The following is a 27,539-nucleotide window of genomic DNA, read 5'->3' as shown; positions in this document are numbered from 1 at the left end:
ATCTTCAGATACATTATAAGCTCTTTCAAGGGTCTTATGTCTGATATTGGAGTAAAAATCAGGAATAACTCAAAGGACACAGCTAATGGGTTTTCCTCTTATAGCAGGGATTCTTAATCTTTTTTGTATTATGGACCCCTTTGGTAGTTTGGTGAAGCTTATGGAAGACAATACCTTCTGGATTATTTTTTTAATAAAAGAAAAGAATAATTCTTTTAAGTGCATAAAATGAAATGCATAAGATTACAAAGGATACAAATTTATTGGAGTATAATTATCAAAACTTAAAAGTTTATACTAAAGCATACTATTTTCACTTTCTTTTTTTGTTTTTCTAGTCTGTGTACAGAATGACTGATATGCAAAGATATTACATAATGTAGAATCTATATCACATGTAGAAATTATATCAGATTCCTTGTTGTCTTAGGGAGGGGGAATGACAGGGAGGAAGGAAAGGATAGAATTTGAAACTCAAAACTTTAAAAAAAAATGTTAAGATTGTTGTAAAATGTAATTGGGAGGAAATTTTATTTATATGAGTGTGTATGTATGAATTTTTTAAAGCAAGTTCATGGATCTCAGCTTAAGAACAGGTAAAAGAAGACATTTAGAATTAAAACTTTTTTTTAGATATCACAATTTTTAATGATTATTCTCTGGTTTTATGGGGAAAACTGTTTTGAATGTTGACTATAAACATCTTTTATTCTGATTCATGTTTCCATGTTTATATATATATATATATAATTTTACTTTTGTTTTTTACTTTTGAAGTGGGGCAGATGGAGAATATATCACCTGGACAAATCATTGATGAACCTATTCGTCCAGTAAACATTCCTAGGAAAGAGAAGGATTTTCAAGGAATGTTGGAATATAAGAAAGATGATGAGCAGAAACTTGTCAAGAATCTCATCTTGGGCAAGTATATTTTGTATGAAACAATAGCATACTTGAACAACCTGGATTAATACTCCATTTGACATAGCTATATAGCTTTTAAGAATGCCCAAAATAAAGTATTTTTAAAATATTCCCCTTATGTCCAAACACCTACATGTTGATATTAATACATGATGATTAAATGGTTTGAACACAAGATTTCACTTTTTACTCCTTATCAGTAGCATTGGTTTATTTTTCTTCTACCACATGTGCTTAGAGTCATGTTATTAGAGAGAAAACTCCATAAAGGCAGGAAAACAGTGGTGTAAACAAGGTATTAATGGAAGAAATATTTTCATAGAAGTATAAGATAGGTGGGGAATAGGAAAATCTCAAAGGGACTATGAAGAATATTAAAAATTTAGAAGAAAAAAGGGTTCTACATAGAGCTCCCTCTATATTAAGTTTCCCCAGCTCTATATTAACTTTTTAATGGTCATTTTTTTTTTTCAGTTCTGGTCACCAAAAATATGGTCACCATCAATAGGAAACATTTATCTCTGACATGATTCATTGTACTTACTAATTACTTCCATAATGGCATTAATTTGGAAATTGCAATTTCATACCTTAAAAGATCCCCTCCACTAATACTTTTGTATCCTAAAATATACTTGTGTTTATGTGACGACTAGCTATGTAGGCCAGACACAAAACCTTTTTTGTATGGTTTTAAATATTATATGAAAATTTATTTATTTTTCTTCCAGACTTGAAACCACGTGGAGTGGCTGTCAATTTAATCCCTGGGTTACCAGCCTACATTTTATTTATGTGTGTTCGACATGCTGACTACCTGAATGATGATCAGAAAGTGAGGTCATTGCTGACATCAACAATTAATAGCATTAAAAAAGTATTGAAGGTCAGTTCGTTCTTTGATTTATGAAAACCATTATAAGGTGAATGTTAGAGATGAGAAAATTGATATTGCAGTTATTTTCTGTGTTTTTGAAATGAATCTTCCTTCAGCGTGAGAAATGAGTCACCATTGAAGAAATGAGTCACCAGTGAAGTTTTTTGTAATCATAACTAGTAGATAACAATTTTCTTTATGGGGGAAGATTTCTTCTTTGAACTTAACTCATTTGTTTATTTTTAAAACAAAGTTTGAGGGGCAGCTAGATGGCACAGTTGATAGAGCACCAGCCCTGTGCAGTCAGGAGGACCTGAGTTCAAACAGCCTCAGACACTTAACTGGGCTAGCTGTGTGACCCTGGGCAAGCCACTTAACCCCAAATGCCTCAGCAAAACAAAACAAAACAAAACAAACAAACAAACAAAAACCCTCAAGGTTTGAGCTTAGTGTTCTTGCTTTACAAACAATATGCTTAATAAAAGAAAAAAATCACTGACCCTGGGAAGCAGGAGACCTGGTCTTGAAGCTGGGCTTTGATGCCAGCTCTGTGACTAGGACAAGCCACTTTAGTTTTCTGTGCCTTGGTTTCCTCTTCTGAAAATGAAGGGGGATGTTCATTGCACCACATGTAAGAGGAATATTACATATAGGACATAATTTTAGGAAGGGCAGATGATGATCATCAAATATCAAGGTGTGTAGTTGAGGGAGAATAAATAAATGTCTTCAACCAGTGCACAAAAACAAACAAACTTTGGGCAGTCTTTGCCAGTGCTCTGGAAGAATATGCCTCAAGGGGCCTGATTCCTGCATTGTTCTGATAGGGAATCTATATAGGAATTGGAAACTAATAGAACTCTTGTCAGGGAAGCTGCAGGAGGAACAAAAGCCTGCAACACTCTGATAAAGGATGCTTTGGTGGGATTTTATGGCCAAATGCTCTGTGAATAACCTCTAGGGGCCTGAAGACTCTCACCCTCTATAATCTGTGGCTTACCAGAGGAAGTAGGAACCCAGGAAATCATCAGAACTGAACAAGGCCTCACCACACCCCCAGAAGTGTTCCACAGGGTAGATCCTATCCATGGCACAAATTCCCATAATTAGGGACTGAATCTGGAGCTATGAGTAAACAGAAAAAGAAACTGAATACAAGGACAATAAGAGTGAGTTTACATTTATATATAATTTTTTTAAAAAATTAATTAAATTAATTTTTAAAAATTACTAATTTAATTTTTAAATTAAATTTATTAAATAAATTTATCATGTATTATTTATTTTGTTAATTTATTATTCATAAATAAATTTATTATTTATTTATCATTATTAAATAAATTTAATAATAATTATAAATCACAAATAAATAATAAATTAAATTTAATTTAGTAAATTTCAAAATTTATTAATTTAAATTAATTTTAAAAATTAATTTAAAATTATATGTTACATTTATATGTAATGAAAAGTTCTTGAGGAAAGAATTATAAGGAGGATAAATAGCTTAGAACATAAGATTGAAACCCTCACCCAAATAGCTGATTCTCTTAAAAATAAACAAAAGTTAGTAACTCTAGGAGACAGTAAGAAGTATTAAAAAGAAATCAAAAAAGGGAGGAAAAAATAGAAGATGTTAGGTTTCTAATGTCAAAAGCAGCTGATCTAGAAAACAGGTCAAAGGAAGAACCATCGGACTCACTGAAAACCATGACCAAACCAAAAAATTCAAGACACTATATTTCAATAAATGATAAATGAAAATTGCCATAATCTATTAGGGTCAGCTAAGTGGCACATTGGATAGAACACAGGGAATGGAGTCTGGAGGATGTCAGTTCAAATTTGGTCTCAGATACTCATTAGCTGTGTAACCCCCAGGCAATTCACTCTATTGGCCTCAGTAAAATGAGGTGGAGAAGGAAATAGCAAAACTTGCCTATGTATTTGCCAAGAAAGCCCCCAGAGTCTCATAGGACTGGATTTATTATTAGAAATAGAAGGCAAAATGAAAATAGAAAAAAATTCACTGGTCACCTCCTAAAAACCAAAAAATCCCCCAAATTTAAAAATGCCCGGCAATGTCATAGTTAAAAGAAAATGTAAATAGCCAGAAAGAATTTTTAAATACCAAAGAATTATAGTTAGAATCAACTGTTGATAGCAACTAAAAGAGGTAAAAATCTTTGAGTAAGATATTTCAAAGAACAAAAGATTGTAAGCAAAAGTTTACAATGAAAAGGCTGAATTTAATCCTATGTTTTGTTTTGGAAGGTAATTGGGGTTAAGAGACTTGGTCAAGAACACACAGCTAGTAAGTGTTAAGTGCCTGAGGCTAGATTTGAACTCAGATTCTCCTGACTTCAGGGATTGAGCTCTATTCACTGTGCCACCTAGCTGCCCCCTGAGTTTAATTGAAGAGGAGAAAAAATGGGCCTCTAATAGAAAATCTTTCCATATATTCCTGGTAAGATCAGAGCTAAATAGATAATTTTAAAAAGTAAAGATAGGAGTCAATAGAAATAAAGAGACTAAATAAGAGGCTTATGTTTTAAGAAGTTACTGTGTTCCTTCAGAATCCTGATGCTTTCAAAGGTAAAAAATGACATTAAATAAGGAAATTGGGGATGGTTTTTGTTTGATAATCCTAAAAGAGGAAAGAAAGGTGAAGGATTAAGGGAATACACTAGGAAAGAAATAAGAAAGAACTTGCTATTTCTCAGAATTAGGGTAAAATGTAAAAAAAGAAAATTTGTCTGGTATGCATGCATTCACCCAGTTTTTGGTAAAGAATTATATTAAACTCATTAGGGAGATGGATAGGAACAGAAAAAGGGCAAGAGGAGATTTAAGGGAAAAAAGAATTGGGGGGAAATCACAAACAAATAGATTGTAAAGGAGCTATTGAAAGAAAGAAAATATAAGAAATAAATATCTGGATGAGATAAAGAGGATAATAAAGTGGAAGACCATTTTTGTTATAGATAATATTAATTAAATTCTATTTTTACACCTTCTTTGTAAGTATGAGAGAAGGGCAAAAAGAGGGGTACATGTAGCAACTGTGTTAGCACCCTAGGTACCTTAGAATCAGCTGGAATCAGGATAAGTAAAGGTCTTTATTCTAGGTCTTTAGTGGTAGAAGTGAAGAGCATGGGTAGGATCTCTGCGACCTCACCTCTTCATCTCTCTTGCACCTCCTAGTCCCTTCCACCAGTCTCTGTATACACCAAATGATTGGGCCAGCACAGGATAGTGGGAAGGGCCATTTTCCAAGCATATTCTTATAGAGTATTGTCCAATCAGTAATTAGCCTCAAGTGCTCAACTGTCAGACCCCAGTGCACTGACTCAAGAGTTTCAGCCCTTCACAGGTAAGTATCGCAGAATATGATGGAGGGAAATACACAGCAATCATGTACCTTGAATATAAAAGGTATGAACTCACTCATAGTATGGAAGAAGAGAGCAGAATTGAATAGAAAGCAGAACTCAATAAGGTGAAGTATACCTGAAACATAAAGATTCATAAAACATAATAAATAAATAAATGAATAATGGGAAACAGAATTAAATTATTCTTCAGATGAAATCACAAAAGCATGGACAGCAATTGTTATCTCAGATAAAGAAAAGGAGAACATAGAAAGAAAAACAAGGAAACTTTATTATGCTCAAAGACAGCATAGACAATGAATAGTATTGATATGAAATAATCAGAGTTTGCGTATACCTTGTATATTATATTTGACATAACTTCTATGTACTTAGAAGAAATATTAATCAAATAACATGGAAATAGAAAACTATAATTGTGACCCTTTAAAAAATGAAACAAGAAAGAAATTAAGGACTGAATACAGATGCATCATGATTATGGAATTAAAAATTGTTTTTGGCACCTTTACAACAACTGACTATTTGGTAGGCCATTAAAAACTTCATAAACAAATGCAGAATATTAAATACATTCTTAATGATCATAATGCTATGAAAATACTAATCAATAAAGGGCCTTTAAAAAAAGAAATTAAGCTTAATGGATACTAAATAATGTAATCCTTAAGAATTGATAGGTCAGAGAATAAATCATAGAATCAATAAATAATTGCATCAAAGAAAAAAATAACAATGAAACCATACATATAGCAAAACTTTTGGAGAGTAGTCAAAAGTAGTCCCTGGGGCCAAATTTATATCTCTTAAGTACTTTCATCATCAGATCAATTAATTGACTATGCAAAGAAGGAAAGAAAATTAAAAAGAAAGATTATAAATCAGGAAACCCAAACTAAATACGAAATAGAAATTCTGGAAATTCAAAGAAGACAATAAAATAAAGTAGGAAAAACATTAAATTGGTAAATAAAACTAAAAGCTACTTAAAAATTAATAAGCCATTAGGGATTTTGATTTCAGGGACTTAGAAGAAAAACAAATTGCCAGTACCAAAAAATAAGAAAAAGAATTTGTTTCTAATTAAAAGAAATAAAGGAATCTATTGGAAGCCATTTTGCCAATTATATAATCACAAAATTAATAAATGGATAAATGATTTACAAGAAATATAACATACTTGGATTAATAGGAGAAACGTAGAATTTAAATTAATCTTTGAAAAATATTATGAAAAATCCATAATTGAACTCTCAAAGGAATTAACAGCAAGACTAAATGGATAGAGATGAATTCTATCAAACATTCAAAAGATAATTAGTTCCAATAATAAACTATAAAAATAATAAAATGTTATGTATCTTCTGTAACTAAACCATAATCTTACTACCTAAACTAGAAAGTCAAAGCATAGAAAGAAAACAATGTGCTAATGAATATGGACACAAGAAATGTTAAACAAAATGTTATCCAAAAAACTACAATAAAATATTTAAATGATTATACATGATGATCAGGGTGGATAAAAAATAGAAATAGAAACAGGGATAAATGAACATTTCCTTAATATGGTTAATAATGTTTATATAAGATCAAGAGTTCAACATTACATTTTAATGTAATTTAATGAAACTGGAGTCCTTTAATATAAGATCAGGAGTAAGGCAAGTTTGTCTATTATTACTAGTATTTGATCTACCTGTTTACCTATAGCAAGAAAAAGAGATGAAGGGAATAAGAATGGGTAAAGAGAAAAGAAAGGATGAACTTTTACAGATTATATGATGGTCTACTTAGAGAATCCTAGAGATCCAATCAAAAAGTTAATTGAAACTCTTAAAACTTAAGCTAATTATCAGTGTATAAAATAAAACCACATAATTTGACTTCATGTATACTATCATCAAAACTCAATAGAAAAGAAATTAAATTAATATAATGACATAACAGTTTTTACAGAAATATAAACCTTAATAATTGGATAGACATGATTATTTTGGACTAATATAATAGAAATGATAAGAGACTAAGAGTTTTTAACTTGAAGTTCATAAACTTGTTTTTTTGATAACTATTTTAATAAATAGGTTTCCTTTATAATCCTTTGCATTTTTTTGTAAATTTAAAAACATTCCAAGTATGGAGTTTGCAGACTGCCAAACAATTCATGCTACAAAAAGGGTTAAAAATCTCTGACTCAGACAAATTTACTTAAATACAAACTACAAAAGGGTTACTCCATAAAACTTGAAAAAATGTCAATAAATTCATTTGCAGAGGGAGGGAAAGGCCAAGAAGCTGAAAGGAAATAGATTAGAAATGAATATGGAAGAATACCTATTGGATCTATGGATTAATGGAGAATTCCTGACTAAACAAGAGAAAGGTCCACAGGAAATAAAATTAACCATTTTGATTTCACAAAATTTTAAAAATTTGTTCAAGAAAAACCAACATAGCTATGATTATAAGAGAAGTAGATAAATCTTTACAACAAGTTTCTCTGATAAAAGTTTTATCTTAAAATATGTAGGAAGAAAGTCTATACATGGTCTAAAGAAGGAAATGCAATACTTCTATTCCATATCATCATGCCTTTTTGGAAACAGGCTCTTCCAAGTGGGGATTGCCACTTTTACTCATTCACTCATTCTTTCATTCATTCTTCTTTCTTTTTCCTTATTCTCTCAAGACCTGTTTAGAAAGTATTAATGGGATACTTGGTTCCCAAAAGCTAGTTTTATTTCTATTGGCATTTAGGCACAGTAACTGGAACAAAATGTGGGGGCTTTAGCCCAAGAGGGATACAGGGGCATAGAAACAGACTAAAGGCTAAAGATACTAACAAAATGAGATGAAATCTGGGACTATAGAAAGTAGTGCTGTTGTAAAGGGAACATAAGTGACAGTTCTAGAAGATTTCCCTGCTTTCCTGATAAGATAATTATCTTCTTTCCTCTTGGGAAGGGAACTTTTGTTAGTGGAAAGGGTTGGGCCACCAGGCCACCTGATTGTTGTATATGTAATTGTAAGAGATGTAAGGAATTGCCTTTTTTCTGATTTAAAAAAAAAAAAAAGTTACATTTTAGCCACTTGAGTGATAAGGAAAGCTTGTCTAATGAGGGGGGGAAATGGAGATCAAGTATTTTGCCCATGAAACTTGCAAAGAAATCTGTTATCTGAAACCATTGATATTCTGCTAGCAAAAGAACAACATGTATTTTCATCTGCAAAATGAATACTATAATTACCTATGTAGTGACTTACAAAAAGTAGGTTCTAGGATCTCCTTTACTACTTTCAAATGTCTACTTTTCCAAGGAAAAAACAGACTTAGAATTATTTTTTTACTCTATTTCAGAAAAGAGGTGATGATTTTGAAACTGTTTCCTTCTGGTTATCAAACACATGCCGATTTTTGCACTGTTTGAAGCAATACAGTGGAGAAGAGGTAAGAATACCTTTCCCTAATATTTAATAAGAAGTAAATTAAGTGTTTTACCTGTACACATTTAAAAGGCAAGAATCGACATGATTTGGAACATTAAAGATTATTATTTAATATCGACTTCACATGCACAGTAAGTCCTTATATAATCTCTTCACTCCCATAATGTATATTCAGAGGCAACATGGCAGATGAAATGAACTCCCCACGACACAGCTGAAATCTGAAGAAAGGTAATGCAACAATCTTTAGGAGGGCCAGAATTAAGAACACCTTTTTGACTATTGATTTGATTCATATTTGCATTGAGCCTATTTGTAGTTAGATGTATTACTTTATTTGGTTTTTCTCAAGAGAATTTATTTCAACAAACATTAAGTGTCTACTATTTCCCCGGTACCAGAAACAAAGGCATGTATGAAAGTAGTCTCTACCTTTAGAGCAGTGAAGGGCAGATTTTCCTAAGTTTGGAACTTGTCCCCTTATATAGACAAGAAGTTTCAGAATATTGTGTAGTGCCCAGGGTGTACAATATTAGAATCTGTAGGAGAGATATTTAGAGAATATTAGGTAAGAATATTAGAATCCATTCTTAGGAGCCTGTGATGTGCAGTACCTTGTACTAGTCAATTGGCAAAGATTCAAAATTTAGTTGAGATGGTCATTGCACCAGTGAGTGTGGAGGGATGAGCAACCAAAGTCTGGTAAACTCAGCCTGTTATAGAAAAAGCTCATAGTTTTCTGTAGAAAGTTGTGTTTTAAAAGGAACTAAAGTATACAAACGTAAATGTGACAGATGAACAGGGGCTCTGTAATTATAAATGCAGTGTTTTCATGGAAACTTTGCACAAAGAAGAGTACAGCAAAGCAAAAAAATAAAAAAAACAACTACAAACATGTTACTTCATCTATTTAGACATCCCATTAAAATCATTGAGTGCATAGTGAAAAGTGAAAAGAAGTGAAATATAGGTCACCAATAGTACGAAGTAAACAGAGCAGCAAAACACAAATAAAAGTAGGAGCTGCCCAAGGTTTATTGAAACCAGCTTGAACTCATTCATCAATGCCAATTTTTAAATTTTCAGTGTGAGCATCTATGCCTTGGAAGTTTACAAATGTGACAAATCAGGTTGTTATTTAATAATGCAGATTAAATCTAAAAACATTTCTTCACATACATTTTCCCTTGAAGATCCATTGCTAAATATTTACTAGCACACTTTTGCCTACTTCTCTTTTTCTAGAATTCCCATTTAAACAAATGCTATCAATTTTTTTTTCCTTAAGAAGGCTTTTTCCATGTTAAAACCACATGCATCTCAATTTGCCCAATGTAGATGTAATTATGTCTGATAAATGAAAAACCTTAATAATGATCACCACAAATCTCTTTCTTTTCAGAAGCTTGACAATGAATGTAACGTCCTTTTGGTCCCATTACTAATAGTTCATAAAAATTAGTGCTCAAAGCCTTTGATATTCTAGTGTAGAACAGTGAAGCTGAAATTTTTATTAAAAAGTTCATGTCTGTTAGGTCTTGGTGGTTTTCACATTTCCCTACCCTACACCTCAATTTTTTAAATTTTCATTTATTTTTCTAGGTAGGAAAAGATGACAAAGAGCCACAACTGGCAGGTTTACAAATTTAGATTTGATCCAGTAAGCAGGAAGAATCAGGAAAATGACATATCTAGAAGGTGGTTTTTGAGAGAAATTATTGTAGCAAACAACTATAAGCAGGAGAGATTGAAACAGGAATGGCCCCAGTGCCAGAAAAACAGTTAAAATGCTGTTGTAGTCATCTGGGTCTTCATGGGAAGACTTTGGCCTACAATGATAGCCACAAAAATAGAAAGGAAGTTGAAGAGAGTAGAATTACACCTTTTTTTTTTTTAACCAAAGAAAAGATAATTGTACCAAAAATGAGAAGAGGAAAATTTCATTTTGCTTTTTGAAAATCAATCTTGCCTTACAATTTAGGGATTTATGAAGCACAATACACCTCGCCAGAATGAACACTGCCTCACCAACTTTGACTTGGCTGAGTACCGACAGGTGCTGAGTGACTTGGCAATTCAGATCTACCAGCAGCTTGTTCGAGTATTAGAGAACATTCTTCAGCCGATGATTGGTAAGTCTAAAAGGATAATGAAATGTTATGACTAAGAGTATCGTCAGCATGCTACTGTTTTGTGAGAATACTGTGTTGGAAGTAGGCTCCATCTGTTGTAGCAGTTAACAATAAATAAGTAGTGCAGATCCACCACTCTCCGCCTAGCCCCCATATTCTTACTTAACTGCAGATCACTTCCTATGACAAATAACCTCTTAAAATATGTCAATAGTTGGCAATCTGAGTATTCATCCAGGTACCTGTAAGCCCAAAAATTCTTCTGAAAGATGATTTCTCTACAAATTTAGTTATTAGACTGCACACAGCTTAGGTAAGGGTTTTTGTAATTAAATTCACTTCAATTGTTATCAGTGACAAATATTTCTGGACATGAATCTAATCAAAAAATTGACTGATTTAGATTATTGGTGTCCAAATTAAATAGAAATGGATCCCCGCAGCTACATGTAGATTTAGAACCAAAAATTTTTATTTGCTTTATTTAATATTTCTAAATTACATTTTGATCTAGTTCAGAAGTCCTTAAGGCTTCCTAGCCCCCGCAGGTAATGAGTTTGACACCTTTGGCCTAGATAACATGAGTTTTGAAATTAAGGTGGATACCTGTGGCTCTCACAACCGTGGTTAACTGGTGACTTGTTTTAGTCACCATATCCCTATGTTATCACGGGTTGTAGATGTAGAGCTGGAAGGGGCCTTAATAAGATTCATCCCCTCATTTTACAGGTAAAGTCAAAACCACTTTATCCAGTGGTCACAAATGGATTTGAACCCAGATTCTCTGATTCTTTATCCAACATTCTTCCATTACACCATATTCGGCATATACTAAAAACTTCATTCTGTTTGTTAGCTTAAAATCAACCTAACCAAAGATTAAGATGTACTTTATAAAAATGTTGGAGGCTGGACATATAGATGGACTTCCCAAAATAAACACTTATTAAGCCTGCCCAGTGTCCTAGAGGCGCCACCGAGCACCGGGCCTGGAGTCGGAGGGACTCATCTTCCTGAGTTCAGTGCCAGCCTGAGACATTTACCAGCCCTGTTAGCCTAGGCGAGTCAGTCCATCCCCTGAGGAAGGAAATGACAAAGCCCTCTCACACCCTTGCCAGGAAAACTCCTCCACAGGATGATCTGTGGAGAGTCCGATGACTGGGCGTGAGGCACCGGGCTTGGTGCTGAAATGGATGGAACAATCCCTACGTTCTAAGGGAGATGCCAGTACACATATCAGTACAAACAATGAGAATATAAGGATAAACACAAAATAATAAATACAGAGCAGCCTGGGAGAGGCGCTTCAGCAGTTAGGGGCGTCGGGAAGAGTTTTGTACAGAAGACAGTGCTTCGGTAGCCTCTTAAAGGAAGCGTAAGGTTTGGGGAAACCATGTGAAGGTCCTGAGATGAGAGATGGGGTGTCGTCTGGGAGGAGTGGAGGAGAGCGGGCGGCCCACCTTGGGCCTGGACAGAGGGCCGAGAGGCGGGGGAAGGGCTTTGGAGCAGCCGGTGGCAGGGCAGATAGAGGGCGGGGCCTGAAGTCACACCAGCTCCGATCTAGCCCCCGATGGCTCCCAGTTGTAGGTGGGACCCTGGGCAGGGACTTCACCCTTTTACAACTTTTTAAGAAAAGAAAAGAAAACTAAACAGAGAACTCTAAATGTGATCGAGAGATGTAGGGAGATGTAGGTGGTCCTTGAAAAGGGAGGAGGGGAGCGGCGGGGTCAAATTGTTCTGGGCTTGGATCAGCAAGTCCCAGGCTCCTGCCTGTTAGTTAGTGGCGCGCTGGTGGAGCCCTTGACTTCTCCGAGTTTTAGGAGCTGGATTTGATGGCCCCTTTAGCGGCCCTTCCTACTCTCCATCTAAGATCCTGTAATCCGCATTTAGGGAAGATCCCCTGGGCAGCGCCGCGGAGGCTGGACGGGGTTGAGGCCCGCAGGCCCACCGGCCTCCCCAGCAGCCGTGGCAACAGGGCCGGATGCCCCTGCAGAGGAGGCTGCCCCTGGGGGAAGGCCGCAGTGCCAGTGGTGGGACGGGCACGCAGGCCGGGCCTGGTGGGGGTGAGAGCGAGCCACAGACAGGGAGCCAGCTCTGGGGTCAGGTGGTTTCCTTCCACAGAGTGCAAAGGAGACAGCGCAACGAGCTTCAAATAATATCCTCGGATATTCGAGCAGCAGCAGATCTCCCGGGGCCTGCCATGAGCTTGGGAGAGCCTTTGAAAAAGGCCGTGTGACTTACAAGAGGTCTGTAAGGAGCCAGGGCAGTGTGAGCCCGGTGACTCGGCAGACTTCTTACCCGCAGAGCAGTAAGGGGTCTGTGTGAGGAGGGGGCGCTGCTTGACACCCCCGACCCCGCCTCCTGGGCAGCGCTCCTTTTCTGTGTCTTGATGTCCTTTTGCCTATGGACGGGCATGTGTGCAACCCTGGGCCGGATGGGAGTGGGGGGCTGGAGTACTGGAGGGAAACTAGAAACAGTAAGGACCGAGAGCCACGACTCTTCTCTGGTAGGAAGTGGGGAAGACTCTCTCCTAATTCCTTTGGCCTCAGATACTTCCTAGTTGTATGATCCTGGGCAAGTCACCTCCCTGTTTGCCTGTTTCCTCATCTGCAAAATGAGCTGCAGAAGGACATGGCAAAGCCCGCCAGTGTCTTCAGCAAGAAAACCCCAAAAGGGCTCGTGACTGAGACAACCGAACAGCAGCCAACATGAGTGTGCTCAGCAGGCCGGGCGGCGTTTCCAGTCTCTCCTGTTGAGCAAGTTTCCTGCAGTACTTTCCCCATTTTCTTTCTTCTGTCTTAATTCTATTGACTCCTCATGTTTTCCGCAGTAGCTCAGCAATTAACCAACTCTGGGCCCAAAGGCTTATGGGGAGCATAAAGCTCCTCCCGACAGACCTCTTTAAACTTTGAAAAGAAAGTCCATCAGGAAGTTTGCTTTTGATCTCTAAATAATCTCCAGTCTTGACTGCAGGTGCAAGCTGAGGAACTTTTAAAAAAATCCAATTAGTGGGTAGTCGTTAAAGGCAGAAGGAAAAAGATTTTGAATTAATTATACCAAGCAAACTCTTCATCAAGATTGCTCCCTAGTTCTCTGTTGCCTTTTTTATTTGACCATTTGTCCTCATTTTGACATCACTGTAGCATGCAAAAAAAAAAAAAACTTCCACTACAATATTTTCTATTTTGTACATTTGTTTTCCTTCATTAATAAGAATTGTTTCTTTATTACATAGTTGCTTTCAACTATGTAATAAGGAAAAATTCAAAGAAGGCTGTACTTTGAAGTTTCTATTCACATTTCCAAAGAGTCTATTTTTTAAAGTTTTTCACTTTCCCCTCAAAAACTAAAGTTGCAGATTATCTCTATTGGGCCTGTATCCCAAAGAAATCATTAAAAAGGGAAGAGGATCCACATGTGCAAAAATGTTTGCAGCAGCCCTCTTTGTAATGTCAAGGAATTGGAAACTGAGAGGATGCCCATCGGTTAGAGAATGGCTGAATAAGTTCTGGTATATGAAGGTTATGGAATATTATTGTTCGATAAGAAACGATCAGCAGGATGATTTCAGAGAGACCTAAAGAGACTTTCATGAACTGATGCTAAATGCAGTGATAGAACCAGGAGAACATTGTACATAGGAACAGCAAAATTATACAATGATCAACTCTGATGTACGTGGCTCTCTTCAACAATGAGATGATTCAGGCCAGTTCCAATGGTCTTGTGATGAAGAGAGCCATCTGCACCAGAGAGAGGACGGAGGGGGGGGGGACTGAGTGTAGATCACAACATAGTATTTTCACATTGTTTGATTGCATTTTGTTTTCTTTGTCGTTTTTTTTCTTTTTGATCTGATTTTTCTTACATAGCATGATAATTATGGAAATAGGTATAGAAGAATTGCACATGTTTAATATATATTGGTTACTTGCCATCTGGGGAGGGGGTAAGGGGAAAGAAAGGAAAAAATTTGGAACACAAAGTTTTACAAGGGTGAATGTTGAAAATTATGCATATATTTTGAAAATAAAAAGCTTTAATCAAAAAAACTTTTTAAAAAACTAAAGGCTCTACACTATTCCTCTGAAATTCATTAATTCTATTAACATTTATGTTTGAGGGTGGATAGGAAGTTTAGAGAGAGATGACTGGGAAGTTAAGAAGAGGTTACAGATAGGAAAAGCCTCAGGAAGTATTTACCATGGTAGACAGTCTCTTTTTTCAAAGGAGTTTGACATCACTCTCCCTAAAGACTAAGAAACACTTTATAGAAATGATGTCTTATCAAGTCACGACATACATTTAAATTGCTAGAAGATCACATTTGGGCTAGGAAACCTTGGAAAGGGACAGATTCTACAAGTCTGAGAGTCTATGAATTGAGAGTAGATTATGGTTTTAATAAACAACTATCTTCTTTCATACCCACCATAAAAACTTTGGGATATGAGGCAGAAGTTAGCCTAAACTTTAAAATAAACTTAATTTGTTTGCTTTGCTGATTCAGATAAAATTTGTTTTTGTTTTTGTTTTTTTTTTTTTTACAATAATAGCACACTGTTTATCCACTTAGTTACACCTCTCTAAAAAGGCTCTTAGACTAAACCGTCAAAATTTTAAGACTTCAGGAAAATATCTGCACCAAAAGGAGTAATAAAAACTCCTCTCTTTTAAAATTCTGTGCCTCTACTTCTCTTCCTTATATTTTGAGATTATGGTCATTATAATAGAATTCTAGACCTCTTACTATGCATAAGACACTACACCAAGTGCTTTACAAATATGATCTCATCTGATCCTCATAACATCCTTGGGAGATACATTATCTTGAAATTTGGATCTTTTAGCTTTGGCAGCAAAATGTCCTGTTATACTTAATAGGTCCTGGTTTCATAAGCCTTTCTGTGAAAATAGGAGTATAAATAAATAACTCATATTATATGAAAATATAAATTGATCACATAGGGAAAATTTTAGGTCAAATTTATTATGTAATCATTTATGAAGTACCTATTATGTACTTGGCACTAGAGAAACGAAGATAAAAATTAAAACAAAACACAAATACATACTATTTCTGATATACACAAGTAGACAAATTATTTTCCACCAAAATGTCAACTTGTCTCAACCAGATAATTACTTTGTAAAAGAATTTAGCATTGATAAGAGTAATTTGTAGACACCAGCATAGACTAAAGGGAAATGAATAGGATTAAGTTTGGGGAGAGGGAAAGATCTACATGGATAGAAAGTTGAAAAAAGAGATTACAACCAGAGATTGCAACTTTTGGAAAAAATTCATTAGAAAAGTTAAAACAGCAGTAGAACTAGATAATCTTAGGATTTGAATGTACCTTAGAGGTCATCTTCCTGTGGATAGAGTGATGAATTTTTAGTCAAATCTTTCCTGACATTTCCTGCTCTATAACTCTGGACAATCTCTGTCTTTCTCAGTTTCCTCATTTGTAAAATCAGGATAATAATAGCGCCCATCTCCCAGGGTGGTTGTAAGGATCAAATGTAGGATATTGTAAGGATTGTAAGGATAACTGTAGAGCACTTACCAAACTCTAACTCACTATGTAACTGGTAGCTATTATGATGAGGATTCTTGTGGTCACTACTTTATTTAGTGTTCCTATCTAGAAGCCCCAGTATATGAAGCACATTTTAGATATTTAATGTCTTAGGTTGTTTTCCCATCATAAGCAAGTTTCTTTAACTTGTCTTTTATTTTAACATTTAAATCTTGCAGTTTGTCCTTTGCCAGTTATTGTGATTCTGTTCTTACCCCAAACCAGTTTCGGGCATGTTGGAGCATGAAACCATCCAGGGAGTGTCAGGAGTGAAGCCCACTGGACTACGAAAGAGAACCTCTAGTATTGCAGACGAAGGCACCTATACATTGGATTCCATTCTTCGGCAACTTAATGCCTTCCATTCAGTTATGTGTCAGCACGGGATGGATCCTGAATTGATCAAGCAAGTGGTTAAACAGATGTTCTACATTGTGGGTGCCATTACTTTGAATAATCTTCTCTTACGAAAGGATATGTGCTCTTGGAGCAAAGGCATGCAGATCAGGTGAGCAAATGCCAGGTCTTGTCTCCTCTGAAATCTATCTCCCAAAGGGAGGAAGGAGAAGGAAAGTACCTTCTCTTGGACTTTTCACTCATTTACCTTGATCAGCAGATAATTGGTAACATATTTAGAACTTCAGACTAATAACATTTCAGAAGAAAATCTTAAATTTAGTGTTGAGGCCAAAAAACAAGGAAGGAATGGAGGTTCAATCTCTTTACATTCCTAGTCACCCAGCCTGTATTTTTTTTATCCATTCTTTGATTTCACAAGGTCTCATTGATTATAAGCTTTCACCTGTACTTTGCTAATCTCCTTAGTAGAAAGACTTTCTCCATTAAGGAAATGAGCACACTTTGTGGGAATTGGGAGTGTTAAAAGATGAGAGCATGGCACTTTTTTTTTTTTAATCAGCTAAGATATTGAACATTTTGTTGCCAAATGTTGACATATTTTTGAGAAGAAAAAATGTGGGCTGGTCAATCATGAGAACAGGAAACAACCAAGTGATAGCCTACATATTCCATTAGATTCTTCCCTGTAGCAGGTGAAGACAAGGAAGGCCTCCAATGTCTTAAGTGGACCTTCTATGGCAGAGTATAAAGGTTTGGACAAGAGTTACTCAGGATGGGTAGGCAGGGGGGATAGTATCTGTGCAGTGGTGCTCAAACTTTTTAAATAGGGGGCCAGTTCACTGTCCCTCAGACTGTGGGAGGGCCGGACTATAATAAACACAAAACCTCACACTCTGTCTCCTCCCCTCAGCCCATTTGCCATAACCTGGAGGGCAACATAAGCATCCTCAGCAGCTGTATCTGGCCCTCGGGCTGTAGTTTGAGAACCCCTGCTGTAGAGTATCAGTACAGAGCATTGGAGTATAAGATTGGAGGTTGCTATGCTATTAAATATGTACTGGGTGAAAGTTCATGCTCTTCTATATATGCATACTTTTACATCTCTGTGCTGAAAAATAAACCAAACACACAATTACTAATATGTGCAAAACTATCTGAGTCCCATATTATTTAACAGAGGCACCTTCAGTACCAGGACTAAGACTTCATCTTTTAGCCTTGACCAAGTGCCTTCTGGGCATACCTTCTAATATGGGTAATGATTTAAATAAAAACTGTGTACTTATTCTATGGGTGATTACAAGATTTAAATAACATATTCATTTTTCTTAATATTAATCCTGATATTAACTTTAAATCCCATGTTAACTTTGTTGGCTTCCTCCTGAACCCCCTGAGGTTCTTGTTTAGCTTTGCTTGTTTATAGAGCTTCTAATTCCCTCCTATTGTGATTTCTTTAGGTTGGATACCCTCCACCCCACATTCTTTCTGAGCACCTGGCAGTAAGAGAGAAAACTCAGGTGTTGGGGTGTCTGTTTTGGATACCTCAGTCAGTGCCCAGAAAAGAGAGGTTTTACCTCAAAATTCCCTTCTTCTCATTTCAACTCTCATGCTATGCTATTATGTAATAAAAAAACACATCTCTGAAATTGTGATGGGAAACAAAAAAAAGTTCTGGTGGGAGAATGGAAATGATTCATTGTATAAAAATTTGGTTTATAATTAGCTTTCAGAATGTCTCTTTATTCCATAATGCAAGGAGTCACTTATAGATTTTATGTTTTCATTTGCTTTTTTTTACTGTTTAATTCCACTTATTTTTTGATGGAATGGCTCAGTTTCTATCTTCAATTAAATATAAGATTTACTGATCACTTAATTTTTTAGGATCACAGCCAAGAGCCCAGAAGTTATTTATGATGATTTTATTTTCAGGGACAAGTGATTATAAAAGAAAATGGAACAAAAATACAGCCTGTCACATTCTATTTGAAAGTTCTGACAAGGTTGCTGAAAGTTTGATCAGATATATTCATGACAGCTGTGACACATGCCTTCTCAAACCTCTCTTCATACAGGTACAATGTCAGTCAACTAGAAGAATGGCTCCGTGACAAGAATCTGATGAATAGTGGGGCCAAGGAAACTTTAGAGCCCCTGATTCAGGCTGCTCAGCTTTTGCAAGTGAAAAAGAAAACAGATGAAGATGCTGAAGCCATTTGTTCCATGTGTAATGCTTTAACTACTGCACAGGTAAAACATCTTTCTTTTTTCCCAAAAATGATATTTAGTATTTTAGAGTATCCTGAGTCCCTAAGCAGGTATCATGGGACTGGAAAACATTTGAAAAGGTCAAGCAGTTAATCCTTCTTTCTTTAGGAAGGATTCTTAAACCTGTGAGGAGGGGAAGGAAGGGACCCTTTTAGCAGTCAGGTGAAGCTTTTGGATGTCTTCTCAGAATAATGACTTTAAATGCATTAAATAAAATATGTTGAATTACAAATGAAACTAATTGTATTAAAATATTTTAAAAACAAATAATACAGACCTCTGGGGATGCTTTATCCAATTACAGTAAAAAAAAATTATATAACATCTATAGATATGTAATATATATTTAATGACTATAAAGCACTTTTACATGTAGTATTTCAATTAATTCTCACAAAAACCCTGTGAAGTAGGTAGAATGCCTATCATTATTATTATCCTCATGCTAAGCCCCTATTTATATAACCTCTTTTTTTAAGCCTATCGGAAAATATGATTAAAGTTATATAAATTGATTTTATGGTCAACTTTGTTAATAAGTATATCAGTTCTGTAATGATTAGAGGGGCTGACTTGAGGAAAGTATTTATTCAAGTTCTGCACCTGGCTCATGCTAATTCTAAGCTGGTGCACAAGGCCTGAAGCTCTCAGTGTCCCAGGCACATGTGAGAGACAATGAGAGACAAACAAGTTTCTGGTTTGCATTAGTGCATAATTTCCAAAATAGAAACTTCCTGTTTAAATGAAATACAGTTCTGGACAGCATTCCCCTACCAAAAAAATGCAAATACATGTGTGTGTATTTACTTATTTATTTTTCTAGCTATAAGATTATACTTGTCACTTATGTCTTTTACTTGAACCAGTCTGGTTTGATTATTATTACTTTTTAAAATTCTAATTCTTTTTGTATGGTGTCAACTGGGCAGTTAGGTGTTACAGTGGCTAAAGCACTGGGCTGGATAACCTCTGTTTGCTTTAATTATTTTCAACTGTAAAATTGGGATAAAACAGTACCTACCTCACAGAGTCATGCAGGTCAATTGTGATAATATTTGTAAAGTGCTTACTTATCACAATGCCTGTCACATAATAAATACTTTGGAATGCCTGTTCTCTTTTCCCCATCATTCTCAAATCTAGCCCATAGACCTCTAAAATGCCATTTGGCCTTTGCTTCCAAACTGCATCTTTTAAACTTAAATGTGTCCAGTCATCATCTTCAAAATTGTAATAGATGGCACTTTACATTTTCAAAGTGCTTTCACAGATAGTCATCATGTACAATTATTTTATTTTAAACCTGTGATTGAAGAACAAACATTAATAAGAAGAAACATTTGTTGGTATATGTGCTTTTTTATTGGATCAAATGTTATGTTTTAGCTAGAGTGTAAGTACAATATTATTTAATAATAAGCTGAACATAATACTTTTCTCCTAGATCGTAAAAGTTTTGAATTTGTATACTCCAGTTAATGAATTTGAAGAAAGAGTCTCCGTATCATTTATTCGTACTATACAGGTGAGATGTTGGTTCATTTCCTCCATTATTTGGTTAATTTATTGATTTATTCTTTTAAATAATTTTGAATGAATATTTGAAATTTTAATTGAAAATAATTCCATTTTCCTCTATTCTCTGTTTTGCTTTTCATTGAATTTAATTATTTCTTATCTTTTCATTTTTCTAGATGCGTTTACGAGATAGGAAAGACTCTCCTCAGTTGCTCATGGATGCGAAACATATCTTCCCTGTTACCTTTCCTTTTAACCCATCCTCCCTTGCGCTAGAAACCATTCAGATCCCAACCAGTCTGGGGTTGGGGTTCATTGCAAGAGTCTGAACCAGCACACATACACAGGCAGATGCTGCTGACAATAGATTCATGCTTGAAATAAGAACACATTATTTCTAATGAGCTATTGAAAACACATTTTTTAAAAAAGAAAAAACCCTGCATATTTCCTAAACTATAGGTGGATAACTGGAAATCTCTTTAGATTACTTGGATTGCCCTGGATAAAAAAGCATGTTCTAGGATGACACATTGCTTTCAGAATGACGTTTCCATATCCAGCCTTTTAGGCAGCCAGAGTTGGAATACAGGTGAATGGCAAAAAAAAAAAGAAAAAGAAAAAAAAAAAAAAAGAAACTGAGTCTTCAGCCACCAGGATCCATTTTAAATCCTTAGCATCTCATTTAAATAGCATAAATAGCATAGGTGAGTTGTTGATAGATAGGGAGCAAAGAGGACCCACCTTCAGGCTAAATGGAAGACTTGAAAGAAAAAGGAAAATATAGTTAAATAGGTAGTAATTTAGGCATCAATTATGTTTATAACTTGTCAAACTGGAATGGAGAAATAAACTGGCAAACTATAAAGTAATTTTTCAAATAATTTCCTTATTTGTGATTATCACTATAATATAAAGTGTGAGGTGTCAAGAGATTTCTTGGCTTTATTGTATAGTATAGGTATCCATTGGTTTGTATTCTAGTTTACCAGACATTTTAAACTGTTGCTGCTTATGGTGTTCTTTTAAATGTAAACAGTATTCTTAGGCACTACAATAATAATATTCTTCTATCAACTTTGTTTACAATCCAATACTGTCTATAATTCCAACTGGATCATATGCAATTGTCAACAAATATCATAAGAAAATGATAACCAAGCACAAGTAACACACTGGAAGTAACAGAATAATTTTTGTTTAAGGAGGCTTATGAAAATGTTTGATATGTAGGGTGTAGTATTAACAAAATGATTTGTCTTATTTATTCAGAATTATGTTTTATGTGTGTGTATATACACATATGTACTTATGTGTGTATATATTTATGTGTGTATGTGTGTATATATGTATACACACAAATATAATATTTTTGATATCTTTTCAATCTTCTGTCAAGTGTTTGGTTTTAGTTGTTGAATGAGATATCTACAATGCATGTTTTTAACATTAGATGAGTTTCTTTGAGTCATTTTTCTAACATGTAATCTCAGTCAGGTGTGTAGAAAAGAAGGTTGAAATTTAATCATGATCCAGATTTGCATGATTGTCTTGAGACAGATTAGCCTATAAAGTACAAATAAAAAAATGTACAGTAAATACTTAATTATTTTCAATCTTTGGAACTACAGAATCTGTTCTCAGATATCTGAGGCTATTTAAGGGAGGCACCATGCTTGGAAGTTGGATATTATTAAGTTTTGCAAAGGTTTTTGTTCACAAGTACCAAAATATATAAGAAAAAGTTTAATGCTGTGATTCTCATTGGTATCCTCTTTAGGATTTTTTTTCTCACCTAATAAAATTAATTTCTCATTTTGAGATATATAAAAACAAATCTTCAGGACTTGACCACAAACTCTGATTTCAAGTAGTGTTTTGTGGTCAGATGACATGACTATTAAATCCTTTTATAAGATTATTAATATTGTTGAAGTAGAATGTGAAATATAAGTAGAAAATGGAGATTTTCAATTTAATGACAAAGTTTATTATGAAAAGAAAAATACTATATTATAGTCACTTACCAGGCCTTAGCTTCCTCATTTAAAAAACTGAGGGGAACTAGTCTAGATCAAGGGCCTTGATAATTTTTAGTAGTGTTCTTTCTGTAGAATAAGAAACCCATAGGTGTATCAGCCCTAGGAAGCCCTCACAATTAAAATTGTTCTTTGATCCCATCCTTCTAACATGATACATGGTAGCCCTCAGTTACACAAGGGTAGGAACAGTTAATTTAGCCCATCCTACTCTTAAATTAAAAAAAAAAAATTGGGACTGAAAATCTCAGCAGGGTCCCTGGAATGGGCTCAGGCAGGCTATTAATGGGATATCTCATCTTTAGATGATCTTTAAAGGTCTCTTCCAGATTTCAAAAAAGTTCTCTGACACTAGTACTTTTATAATGGAAGTTTGAAGTCATTTTGCCATCTACTGGTCAGAGCAGTATGCATCAGTTTTTAAATGGGTTTTTTAATTGAGACTACAGTCTTCACCAAGAATAAGAATAAAGACAATGTAAGGAAGCCTATTTGATGTCAACAAGAAGATAGGCTATACTGTAAAGAGAATCTTTTTAAAGACAGCCCCCAAATCAATTGACTTAAATGCATATATATATATATATATACATACATACAATGGCTAACAATAGATCAGGAATCATTTTTAACCCTTTGAAAAGGCATTTTTATGTGAAAAATCTGACTTTATTTGTATTCCTGAATAACTTAAATTTAAGTACTTTATAGAAATATGTCACTTGCCTTCAGTTTGGGTGGTCTTAAAAAACAAATTTAAAACAATACTTCAATTAGATTATCACTATGACTCCTTGATAATATATCTTTGAAAACTACATGATGAATTCAGGCAAATATTCTCCTAAATATTATAACTTAATTAAATTCTTTGATGCTACACCTGTTTGAAGCTTATTAGTTGAATAGTAACTACAAGAGAAGACCTTTTAAATTAAAAAATTCATTCTCTCCCCCATCTCAAGAATGATGAGAGCTTCAAAGCAGAAAAATCAAAAAAAAGAAAAAGAAAGAAATGTGTAGCTAGTCTTTCCTATTAGTCTGAGAATTGGTGCTGCTCTCTTCCCAGCACACAGTGGGAGTTCTGGGGCTACAAAGTGAATGCTTAGCAATTTTTCCAACTTCTCCTGGATAAGGTCTTCCAGTTATAAATTTTTTTTAAATTCTAAAAACACTAAAATACCCACATTCAAAGTTAAAAGTACAGACCTAAATATAAGTAATTCACAAATGATTTGCTATTTGGTGATTATTTTACTTCATTATGGTGAACATTTGAGAATTAGCTATAGGTTAAATCATTTCACAATAGACTCTGGAAAATAGACATCAAAATGCTTTGTTGTTCTGTAATTTTGTTATAATCATTATAGCTAGAGATCTCATTGCAATGCCCAAGACCACTACCAATGAGTTCAGGGGTGCCCACCAGTTTTTTATTGCCACAGGGAGTGACAGAAGTTCTCCTCAGATGTCTCAGTAGTGCCATGTTCACTTTTCCTCTCATTGCCTGTTAGTTGATGATTCTTAAAGAATGACTTCAACTGTCAGAGTAAAACAAGAGAATTATTAAGGAGTGATTCCTCTAAAAATTCCCCAGGTGAGAGAAATACAAAAGATACATATTTGTAAAATATTTTATAATTTAAAAGAAATTTCACATAAAATTTAAATCCTCACCATGATCTTGTCAATGAGTTGAAGAAAGGCAAAGTAATGATTTGCTATCAATTATTAATTAGCTAATAATAATTTAGCTAATGATTTGCTAAAGGAATGTCACACACAGTTAAAACAGAAACAGGATTAAAAAACCAGGTCTTTGGATTCCTAGTCTAATTCGTTTTACACTGAGCCATAAGTAAGCAGTGTGGGAAGATGAAAAGTCAGTCTGTTTATTTACTGGCCACTGACTATTTTGAATTTATTTCTATCATCTGTCTTAATTCAATAAGCATTTATTAAGGATCCACTGTGAGCCAGGCACTGTGCTAGGAGCTGAGGATAAAAGGCAAACATGATATCATCCCTGTTCTTAAGGAACTTTCATTTTATCCAGTGATAAAATGTTGGCTCAGATGCAGATAAGATATTTGGTATGGAAATGGAGACCAAAAATAACTCTGGATGAGGATAAAATCAAGAAAGGCCTCCTCTAGGAGACAGAATTTTCAAGGCCTAGCTCAAATTCTGTCTCCTAGAAGATGGTTAGAATTCCAAGAGAAGTGAGAAGAGAAAGCATGTCAGGCCGTGGGGTGGGGAATAGGGAAAGAAACTCTTCTCTCTACCAAGGCCAGCTGTTGTGTCACACAATCAGCTATTAGTGGGGGTTATGGTAATAGAAACTAGAAGAAAGAAAGCATTTATATGAATGATATATGTTACAATGAGTTCAAAGTTCTATTCTGAGTAACAGCTATTATAAGGATATATATATATATATATATATATATATATAGTAAAAGAATTTGACTTGTACGATAATTGAATGCTGTCTATAAACACTCAACTTCATCACATGCAAAACAATTATGCATCAAGCAGTAATTAGCTATCGAAGGAATCAGCTTCAAAAAGGCCCCTGATTGAAAGTTGATTTTTTTTCAAATTTTTCAAATACCAATTCAAGCCTTCCAATATACATTTGCAGTAGTCTTAGAATGATGCTGGCTCTTGCCTAATAGGGTCGAGTAAGACTTAAGACTCCTACCATGGTAGTCATCAGTTGCAGTTTGGGATGCAGAAGAAAGTAGTAGACTACTGGGACAGCATCTGAAGATTATAAATGTGCATCTAATTGGAAGAACTAGGATCTAGCCAGTCAGTGTTGCATTTCTTTGAGTAGTAGCTTCTTATGGGGGTGAAAGTGTGTCTAAGCATGAATGTGCATAAGAGAACTCCAAACATCTGTTTGGCTACATATTTATGTAGGGTAGGATTGTGGATATGCATAATTTATTAGGCTGGGCTATGGAGCCCACTTCTGCTATTTTCCCTTACAGAGCTTCCTTAAATTCTCTACTACTGTTTCTCAATGAGGATGGCCCTGTCAAGGGAAGTTATTGAGGCCTTTTACTCATTTGTCCTGTGTATGTATGTGTGTGTTTTCTTTATTTGAAGAAGTCACTGTGGCTCCCTAATATCCTGCCAGTTATCCCTTTCTTCCTTTCTCTGCCTTCATTATTACTGACATTTTCTGTAGATTATGAACAAGAGCATCAATTATGGTAGAGAAGCAGTCTGAGCCACTGAAGACTCAAAGATGGTACCTGTACCAGTTGATGAACACATTAGAGAAATACAGAGATAGGACAAAGACTCTTGATTGTAGTTAAATTTTTCATCTATCATTAAGGATCACATCATGAAGGTCAAGTATACAATGATTTTTAACCTTTCAAAGCATATTATTTATTTTTTAAAGCCCTGGTCTGTAGGTTAACTAAAAGCAGGTAATAGTGCTTTCCTGGAAAAGATATTTTCACCCATTATTATATTAAAACATTTTAAACTTGAATCACAATAACTATTTCTATAGGTCAAGAACTGAGAAATGCTGTATGGGTATGGGAATATCTGCCAAAATATATTTTTGTGATTTTTAAATGTTTGTTTTGTAATTTTCACATATATGAAAATTGTGATTTAACTTTGTAGGTGTCATTGTTGGACTCCAAAATTAACTGTCATTTCTTTTATACCATACTGTGTTGCTTGATATATTTTAAAGAATGATGTTTTTAAGTTGAAACTTGTGTATTTTATAATTTATATAATTCTTGGCAGGTCAATATTTTTACATGCATTTTTCAGAGGCAAGAATTTCTAAAAAAGAATTAGAAATTACCACATAAGTATAACTTTATTTCTAATTTCAGCTCTGTTTAATGTAAACTTTCAAAATACTTTTTCCTGAAAGACATATGTTCTCACATTATGTAGACATGTATCAGATGTCATAACATGTGGCTACTGGTAAAGTAAAAAAGGAGAAAATGTTTAATTTTGGGTTTCCCCCTTAAAATGTATAATGAATTGAAATGTATTGCATAAAAAAAATTTAGTTGATTGAATTAGCTTATGTTCCAGTGGCTATTTTACTGAGACATTTGGAATTATGCATATTTATTGTTTTGCAGGTATTGTTCTGTTTCATCAAAGATTCTATCCTATCTAATTTAAAGGGGGTGTCCTAATTTGATATATGTAAGATGTGATAAGAGTTCATTCATTCCATTAAAGAGAAAATAGAGTGCTAAGAAGCTGATGGTCATTATCATTTAATTCCAATTTAAAATTGAGGAAATCTTGATATATTACATAAGAATTATTTTTTTTAAAGGAAAGTTGATAATTCACCTCATCTCAACCAAGGGCCTTTGAAAAATGGGTTTTCACTGGATATCACTATAGTACTTAGATGAAAACCATAACAATATCAAAATGACATATATGCTCTAAAGTATTGTAGTTGTAGTTGTCTGATGTTGTACTTAGTCAATGTGTGCATCATAAAACACTGTATTCCTAGTTACCATAGAAAAATATTGTTCAAATAAAGATACAGATATGTTTGTTTGTCTTTCTATGAATATGAAACAGAACATTTAAAAGTTTTGCTTTATAAGAGAACTAGCCAATTACGATTGCTCCTTTTCTTCACAGGAAGTGTTCAAATGGAACTCTATTGGTGAAATGCCCTTCCATTGTGAGAGGCCTTAACCAAAGAATTCATCATCAAGAGACCTATTGGTGATGAGTTTTCCCATGCTTAGCTAGGCTGATATTCATAAAAAGTATTTCTAGGACCATACTTGAAGCTTGTCTGAATGGTAGGATATAGCAGCTTATTCTCCCTTGAAATGTACTTTAGAGCCCAAGGTCACTTACATGTCACAATTGTTATTATTGAAGGACTTTGTGAAGGAATATGTTTGTGGGTTGTGAATAAAGGATAAGATAACCAAATATTCTGACAAAAATATGAA

The 27,539-nt window shown here is 34.6% G+C and overlaps 1 protein-coding gene across 4 annotated transcripts in view; it reads left to right on the top strand.

Annotated features, from left to right (window-relative positions):
- The window catches only part of MYO5A (myosin VA), a 182,440-nt gene extending 161,290 nt beyond the window's left edge, over positions 1–21,150 (top strand). For all 4 annotated transcript variants that reach the window (XM_074294534.1, XM_074294533.1, XM_074294532.1 and 1 more), the window contains 8 exons: positions 778–924; positions 1,659–1,813; positions 8,561–8,650; positions 10,631–10,781; positions 16,589–16,871; positions 18,802–18,976; positions 20,439–20,519; positions 20,689–21,150. In XM_074294534.1, coding sequence (XP_074150635.1) covers positions 778–924; positions 1,659–1,813; positions 8,561–8,650; positions 10,631–10,781; positions 16,589–16,871; positions 18,802–18,976; positions 20,439–20,519; positions 20,689–20,841 — 1,235 coding nt within the window. In that variant the 3' untranslated portion in view covers positions 20,842–21,150. The remainder of the gene's footprint in view (positions 1–777; positions 925–1,658; positions 1,814–8,560; positions 8,651–10,630; positions 10,782–16,588; positions 16,872–18,801; positions 18,977–20,438; positions 20,520–20,688) is intronic.
- Positions 21,151–27,539: the final 6,389 nt, after the last annotated feature.

Source organism: Sminthopsis crassicaudata, chromosome 2 (genome assembly GCF_048593235.1).
Source record: "Sminthopsis crassicaudata isolate SCR6 chromosome 2, ASM4859323v1, whole genome shotgun sequence".
NCBI lineage: Eukaryota > Metazoa > Chordata > Mammalia > Dasyuromorphia > Dasyuridae > Sminthopsis > Sminthopsis crassicaudata.
The sequence above is the reverse complement of the archived record's forward strand: the minus strand, read 5'-3'. Positions and strand labels throughout refer to the sequence as shown.